Raw genomic sequence first — 8,502 nt, 5'->3', positions numbered from 1 at the left:
GCTGTTAATCTGAGCTAATCACTTATTTCTGCCTGCTTTCCTATTTCTGAAACTCCAGCAAATCCATCCACCTGAGGCTTAGTCATTGACTACATAAAAACAAGTTACAAGTGCTCAGAGCTCAGGCCTGCCCATGACAACCTCAGACACCAGGTCTGAGAAATCCAGGACCACTGTGAGAGACTTCTGAGCTCCTGGGCATGAACACCTGGCACCAGCACTTTCCTAGAAGCCTTTTATTCCTTCCAATCTCCGTAACTTTGAGAACTGTCCAAGTAAACTCAGTACAAGGAACAGAGGTGTTAAATGTTCTCCCTGGACGGTTTTACTGCTCTCCAACAACCCCATATGGTGAATGCTCAAAGGAGTGCCAGAGAATTTGTGGATGTCCCATCCCTGGCAGTGCTCAAGGCTAGGTTGGAGGGGGCTTGGAGCAACCTAGTCTAGTGGGTCCCTGCATGGCAAGAGGGGATGGGACTGGATGATCTTTAAAGTCCCTCTTAAGCCAAAACACTCTGAGATTCTACAATTCTATAAATGGGCGTTCAGAGAGAGGACAGTGTTTGAAGCATCCCTGGCATTTGGCAGGGATTTTCCCTTCCCTATCAACACAGCACGAGGAAAAACTGACACCAGCACCCATGCTGTCAGGAAGAACAAGCTAAAAGCTCGACCTTTTTACTGTCACAAGAACACACAAGCCTGTCTTTGGCTAAGTACCTCAAGAACTGCACAAAAATCTTCTTTCGGTCTTAAACAGTAGCCAAAGAAGACAGGACAGGAATTTGAACCCAGCCCTTGCCTTAAGCCCTGATGTTTAGCATTCCTCAGGGAGATGTCCTGCAATTACACCGTGATTTTAGGCTCTGACACATCAGCCACCCCAATTCCTAACCCGTCCCACAACTTCCCAGCTCCGAGCACCAGCGTGCAAAACACAAACGGATGGAAGCAGGCACAGCTTCCCACAGCCCAGCTTCGCCTCCCTTGGCCCCTGGCTCTTCCCTGGGAAGGCTGTTGGGAACAGGCAGCAGTCGCCCGGGAGCCCGGGACACCTTCCCTGGAGCATGCCGGCAAATCTGAAGCCGCGTTTGTCTGCAAGTTAATAATTAAGTGTTTCTACTCCTGCAGAATTCCTGCCCATCCAGCACCATGGCAACAGCTTTATCCGCCTCCTTGGCAGCAGCGTTGCTGCAGTAACAGTGTCCATGACTCATCTGGAGCAGAGGAGAGCCAAGCAGAGCCTCCAAAGAGGAGTAAACCCCGGGTAGAATCCCCACCAGGCTCCTGCTCATTGATGTTTGCACCCCCGCACTGTTCTTTCCCAACTCTTTTTGCCCTGATAATATTTTAAACCCTTCTTTCGGTTGTTTTTTTTTTAAATCAGCTTGCCAATATACAACTGGATGACATTGGGGAAGATCAGCTGCCAGAATACTGCAATCAAGCGGGTTTTTTCCTCCTCTGGCAGTGCCCAGTCTCCTAGAAAGGAAAAAAAAAAGAACCCAGAGGAATACATATTCCTCTCAGTCTGTATTACATTTGTTTCTGCTATTCCTGTTCAAAAATCAATCAAAGTAGCCACGTGCTGGTTTTTTTCCCCACAAGTAACAGGAGCCTGCGGCTGCACTGGAAGGTCTTATTGGGAATGGGCTGCTTGCAATTGGCAGATCCTTCTGCTTAGCTGAGCACTGTCAGATTTGCTAATCTCATCCCATACACACTTATTTTTAAATTACTGTAGGGCCCAGTTGCCCACACTTCCGTGACTCACTAAAATATATCATCTGCTTCCCTTATCCTAATTCACCGTCACCGTGATTGGGGAAGGGAGGCAGCATTCGTGGCTTTTTTAGCTGGGAATGAGGCAGATCAAACCTCCACGGAGGGGATTGTTACAGAGAATGGTGGGTTGGTCTCTCAGGACAGAATATTTTCTTGTTTCTTCCACTTCCCCTGGGAAACAGGTTGTGCTGTTTCCCTGTTAATAACTGAACAATCATGGTGTGTCCCTGAGCCATCAGTGCTCACCTGATTTAGGGATGAATCCCTAATGTCCGTGGAAAACCCATCAGACTGGCTTTTATCCCAAAGTACCCACACAAAAAAGGTCACAAAAGAGGAGTACTTCCTACCCTTTCCTAAAGCCCAGGGAATTGCCATATCCCAGACCTCCATCCCCAAACTCTTGTTGAAAAGAATCCACCTGGTATTAACAGCCACTTCTCACTCACACATCACCATTCCTGATGGTGCCTCTCCAGCTTCTTTCCCATAACCTCTGGATCATGCCCAAAGATCTGCAACTCTTAGAGACAATTTCCACCTTAAGGCCTACCACGGTTTTGGAGAGTTTGGATCACAACTAACACCACTGTGGTGGCCTGAGGAAGCAGCAGAGGTGATTGGCTTCCTGAGCCTGGCTCAATTAATTCCTTCATGAATTCTCCTATTCCCTTTGTAGGAAAAAGTGATTCCAAAGAGACCGGAAACAATTCAGTGGTCTCTAGCTTTGCTCTCAGAAGCAGCAGGTGCTCCTTCCCCTGTACAGTTCTGAGGTGGTACCTCCACTGCCTGATCCAGGGAAGAGCCAGTTTTTATCCAGGAAACCTTCCTGCTCTCCCAAACCCAGCCAAGATTACAAAATAAACCAGCAGAGCAGCCTGGACAATGCCAGCAGGCACTGCTTGTGAACACTGTCATGTCCTGAACCCAGGTGTTTAATTCCAGGTATTTTAGAGCTGGTGTTACAGAGAAGCTCAAAAGGTGAGGGATAATACAGTGCTAAATAACACAAGAAAGCAAACAAAGGCACTTTCTCCTCTGGACCTCTCCCTGTTATTTAAATGGATGAGATCAGGTTTGATCCTCACCACAGGAAGCTAAAATGTGATCCTGTATTTCCAAATTTCCTTTGCAACCACCCCACCAGGCACATTTTATCACAAGGAGCTCATGGGCAATAGGATTCACACTCTTTGTTGTGCTCCTTTCAAGATCCCTTCCCCATCTCTGCAATCAGGAGGAAGCACGTGTCCTCTCTCACAGACACCAGGGATATTTCTGTGCTCATCAGAGTCTAATCTCAGATGGGGCAGCTCCTATTTTAAGGCCTTAAGAGCCCACTAAGGAAAGCAGAGCACACCCGGGGTAAGAAAGAACTGAAAATCTGGTCCTGGAAATGGGTGTAAATCAGGAGGATGCTGTACAAGAGACTGATGCAACAGCAGTGACTTGTAATAGGAATCTCTCTCCCCAACACAGACAACAACAATTTAGGGAATGGATGAGAAGGCTCCTGTAGTTACGCAGGCCTATTTCCCAACGTGCATTAACCAACAAGGTCAGGAGCTGTTTTGAAGCCAACTCCCAAGACATAAGCCAGGTATAAAGCCAAGACAACTGCAGAGGAATTGCCAGGAGCCGGAGATTAGGAGATTATCAGATTGAAGAGTCTCAGGAGGAAGCAAAAATAGCCCAGACCCCGCGAAGAGGCCGAGCGGTGATGCAGGACACGGAGCAGGACCTGAGGGGAAGGCAGGGCAGGTTTCAGGTGCTACTGATACACCTGCCCAGGCAACCTGGGTTCAGTTAAAGAAAAAAATAAACCACTTCCCTGCCCTCTGCCTCAGCAGTTCAAGTCCTGTGAAACCAAGCCAGCCAGGAAACAGGATCCACTCGTGTAAAATAGATCCCTCCAACCCAAACCATGGGGGGCTTGGATAACCAAAGGCCAGGGGGGTTGCACAGGGAGGGAAGCAGCTGCCCTCTGACCTAGCTCAGGAATTAGGCTGCTGCAATGCCCCAGAGGGAAAATCCGGCACTAGAAGGATCCCACAGGGGTTTTTCCACAGCAGCACATTTACTGTCAAGGAAGCAGAGGGATTTAGGCCAGGAGGCTCCAGGCTGAGGCACTTCCCAAGGTCCCCAGAGCCCCCCAGTTGCCAAGTCCTACTGCAGAGCTCACCAGGCTCTGATTTTTGGGGCAGCCTGCTCATCTCTTTTTTTCTTTTTTTTTTTTTCATTTTAGCTAGAGCTTTCCAGACTTCACCCTCTCACAATTCATTCGATCACAGCCCTGCAGCCTGTGGATGGAGCTGCTCTTCCCCCATTTCCAAGGCATCCAAACACTTTCTCCTGCCCCCTTTTCACACTGATTGCATTCAAAGTCTGAAACCACATGCACAATATCAACTAAATCAGCTATTTTTGGACTTACACAGGGCTGAGTCAAAGCCAAGACCCCCAGGTTGACTCCCTCAGCTTTCCTCTTACCTTTGCCATTTCCACCAGGGATGGGCCAAACCCACAACTCCAAGAGAAGGAGGAATCCCACACCACACACACACACCATGTGTGCTGCCCCTGGGAATCCTGACAGCTCATATTGTACTGTGAGACTTTGGGAAACACCCTCCATCCACACAACACCCTGAGCCTTGCAGCACCACGGAGCCCTGGAAAAGCTCACAGCCTGTGTGGGATGCTGAGGGAAGGGTCGTGGGGAGAGCAGCTCCCCACAGCTCTGGGATATGGCTCTGCAACAAGAAATCAGCACCTCAGAACACATCCACACATCGCAGCCCTGGACAGGGCAGAACAGGGATTCATCAGCTTCCTCGCAGACAGCCACAGCTCCTCAGAGCTCCTAATAAAATACATTCTCCCAATTAACTGGGGAGGGAAGTCATGGTCCAGGAGCAGCTTTGAAGATGGATTCATGCACATCTGCCTCACATTCCTGTTAGTGCCTCCCTCTCTCCTTGCCTATCCAAACCCCATGGATTTAGAAATGGATTTGAACATGGATCCTGGATGGTTTAGCTTTACAGGACTTGAACTGCTGAGGCAGAGGGCAGGGAAATTGGAAATTTGGCTTTTTTTTTTCTTTAATTGACTGCAAGAAACTGGTCTGAAAGTCCCTCAAGAGGGGTCTGCCCCACCTAACCCACTGAGGCAGCCCTTTGCCAAGCTGGCCTTTAGCTAAAGCTGCCTAGAGAAGTCTCAGAGAAATCCCAAGTGACAGCTCAAGGAAGAGATTACTTTCAGAAATGATTACGTGTGTGTTCCTTATTTTTAGGGTTTGTTTTGAAACTGTTCCCAAGCATGTAATCAATTATTTAACCCCTTGGTTTGCTAAAATTAAATCAGCTTCAGAATAAAACTTAGAATGTAAGGGTTTATCTGGTATTACAGGCAAAGTGTGCAGGTAATAAGCAGGGCAGCCTCAGAGGCTGGAGCTTGTCTTTTGTTACACATCTGACTCCTCTGATCCTCTGGCTGCTTCAGTAATTAATTGCAATTTGAACTGAGCTCTGCCCCACTCCTTTGCTAATCTTAAATTAATCACGTCATGAGCTTTTTCCGCTTTTCCCAACCACAGTTGTGTGAGCGAGTGACAAATCTCATTAATTGCAAAGGAAATGGTTCTCTCGCCTTACACCTGATCCAGCTGGAGCAACGCCAGAGCCAGCCTGGCCAAAAGGCCCAGATATCCCAGGGCAGCATCCCAGATCCATCAGGCTGGACCTCAGCGTGCCCAGAAACGTTGTGGGCCCGGAGCTGCCGGGGAGTTTAACACTGGAAGGATGCAGAATGTGCAGGACAGGTCACACAACTCCCCAGTTAAGCTTATTAGAAGCACATTAGGTTCAGGGTCCAGCTGGTTCCTGTGGCTGCCCACAGAGCCACATCCTGCCTCGCTACCCTCCTAGCCCAGCCAGCTCACATTCAGTCAGCTGCACCTACTGGGAGAGCAAAGCCCAGCTGTGCTGCCTGGTGGAAAGATTATTAGGGAGGAATTCTTCCCTGTCAGGCTGGTGAGGCCCTGGCGCAGGTTGGACAGAGAAGCTGTGGCTGCCCCATCCCTGAAAGTGTTCAAGGAAAGGTTGGATAAGGCTTGGAACAACCTCATCTAGTAGAAAGTGTCCCTGTTCTTGGTGAGGGAGCTGGAACAAGGTGGTTTTTAAGGTCCCCTCCAACCCAAACCATTCTGTGCTATAGCCAGAATTTCACCTCTCCGTGCATAACCTGGAAGGCTGCTCAGAAACAAACAGTGCTCAGAAACACACAGCCTACTCCTGGTGTGAGCACTCCTAAAACACACCTTCCTGTGGTACCAAGCCCTGCTGGGCTTTGGTTGATGAAGCAACCCTAAAACATGGCCAGCCCTCCCCAGGTCCCTGGGCAGGACACAGCTGAGTGCAGTCCCTCGACAGTGTGAGCTGCTGTGCCACTGGTCCATGAGGTTGGCTAAAGATGGATTATCCTCTCTCTAGAGCACCAAAGGACATCCAAGGCACCAGGACATTTCTGTTGCAGCCCCACCACCAACTCCTCCTTCAACTTGAGACTGTCAAAGACAGAAGTGCTGCGACAGGGTGTGGTGTCTGCCCTGACACTCAGCACGTCCAAAAGGCTGGGGCAGCTGTGAACTTCTCTCCCACAGCCTGGTCCTTCCTCCTCCCCTGCCTGAAGCAGAAGAGTGGAACAGTTTCACATTGATATTTTTGGCCATCTGTTTTTAAGGGTGTAGACATGAGCAAAGGCCACAGAATGCCCCAAAATAACCATTAGGTGTTAAAGATCTGAAAAAATAATCTTTGCTCTCTGTTAAACCCACCAGGAGGAAAACTGAGCTTGAGAAGGGGAGCTGCAAGTGTTCCTGGGTGATAAAATACAATATGCTCAACGTGGATGTATTGCTTACCTGTATCCCCAAACCTGCTGAGGATTTCAGGATTTCCTGGCTCCCACACATCCAGCAGGACAGGAAGCACTTCCCATGGTAAGCCTGGGACATCATCACAGTGCCTGGCTCTGTTTAGCATGACCCATCTGCACCCCTGGTACCAGCAAGTCTCATGGCAGGAGGGGAACCCAACATTTTCACGCATTTCACATCCTCCCTGTGCTCCCGAGCACTTTGACCTGGGGTTGGAAGAGGCAGACAACAACCAACTCTGCCCCAAGCCTGGCTCCAAAGCCGGGGTGACCAGCTTAGCCTTCCCTGCTCCCTGGGAAGGCAGGAGCTTACCAAGAGCGTGCACCATCCATCCACACTGATGCCACACGAGGTGAGAGCGAGGGTGTGGGGTGGCCCTGTCCCCTCCAGACAGCACTGGCGAGGGCAGGGACACGCAGGCTGCCATGGAGTGAGCACGCAGTGCTTCACACGGCCATCGCTTGGATTCACCACCCAACTGAGGACGCTGGCAGGATGCTTCAGTGCTGCTGCATGGCTCTGCCTGCTACAGGCAGGGGATTTCTGGGCCTGGGCAGTGAATCATGCAGCTGCACCAGCACAGCGGCTCAGCTCAGAGAAAGGGACCCAAGGGCCCCCAGCAGCAGCAGCCCCTCTCAGAGGAGCCTCTGTAAGCCCTTCCTGAGGGCTGACACGAGTCCCTGCCGGGCTGTCCTCCTCCCATCCTGCTTCCAAACCAGCCCCCCGGGGCTGCCTGCACGCACCAGAACCCACAGCCGCATCCTTCCTCTCCAGGGCTCGTCACAGCCCCAGCCTGTGACACAGAGCTGGCTCTGAGGCCACGTCGCAGAGTGCTGCAAGGCACAGGGAGCACGACCAGCCCCCAGGCCAGCCCCTCTGCCCTGCCAGCACAGCGAGACAACCCAAAGGTACTAGGACATGGAGAAAGGACTTTTTGGGACACCAGGGCAGATTGCCCCTGAGGCCAAGCTGGCCCGAGGCACACGCATTACCATGGAATGGTTTGGGATGGAAGGGACTTTAAAGAGCATCTGGTTCCAACCGCCTGCCAGGGGCAGGGACACCTTCCACTAGCCCAGGTTGCTCCAAGCCCCATCCAACCTCATCTTGAACACTTCCAGTGATAGAGCAGTCACAGCTTCTCCGTGCCAGGGCCCCACCACTCTCCCAGAGAGGAATTTCTCCCTAATATCTAATCTAAACCTGCCCTCTGACAGTGTGAAGCCATTCCCCCCTGTCCTGGCCTTTCCCCAGCCCCATGTGCTGCTGTCCCGAGCTCCTCTGCCAAGCACAACAGCCCCTCCAGCCACAGACTCCCACCCACCATCCCCCGAGATGCCCTCAACACCACGGGACCTACACTGGAGAGGGGGAAACTGGGAGGGGGGGCTGCTGTGAAGCCCCCTCATGCTGTGGCCAGGGATCCAGCCCGTCCCATTGCCGTGGCTGAGGGGCTCCACTTGGGGTGCAGACACAGGGAACGGGTGATGGGGAGAGCAGTGAGGAGCATCCCAACACCGACCTTCGACCAGAGCTGGGAGGCTGCATCCCCAGGTCCAGCCATTCCCCTATTCCTTCGATGGTACCCAGCCCCCCGGGGTGCAACATCCCGGCACGGACTCTGTCCCTGTGGTGCTCCATCCCCACTCCCTATCCCCTGGGAAGGGGGAACGGCTCCCCTTTTCCCTCCGGGTTAGCCCCCTCGGAGAGGGCGACCGGCTCCCCTTTTTCCCCGCACGGGGACACGGTCCCCATCCTCTCCGCCCACTGCGCTGCCC

General features: G+C 51.7%; 1 protein-coding gene across 1 annotated transcript in view; it reads right to left on the bottom strand.

Annotated features, from left to right (window-relative positions):
- Positions 1-6,830, bottom strand: part of UNC119 (unc-119 lipid binding chaperone) — a 16,663-nt gene extending 9,833 nt beyond the window's left edge. The window contains exon 1 of the mRNA XM_017742945.1: positions 6,710-6,830. Within this exon, the coding sequence (XP_017598434.1) occupies positions 6,710-6,830 (121 nt within the window). The remainder of the gene's footprint in view (positions 1-6,709) is intronic.
- Positions 6,831-8,502: the final 1,672 nt, after the last annotated feature.

The sequence above is a fragment of the Corvus brachyrhynchos genome, unplaced genomic scaffold, assembly GCF_000691975.1.
Source record: "Corvus brachyrhynchos isolate BGI_N302 unplaced genomic scaffold, ASM69197v1 scaffold99, whole genome shotgun sequence".
Lineage (NCBI taxonomy): Eukaryota > Metazoa > Chordata > Aves > Passeriformes > Corvidae > Corvus > Corvus brachyrhynchos.
Note: the sequence above shows the minus strand (reverse complement) of the source record. Positions and strands in the feature narration are given on the sequence as shown.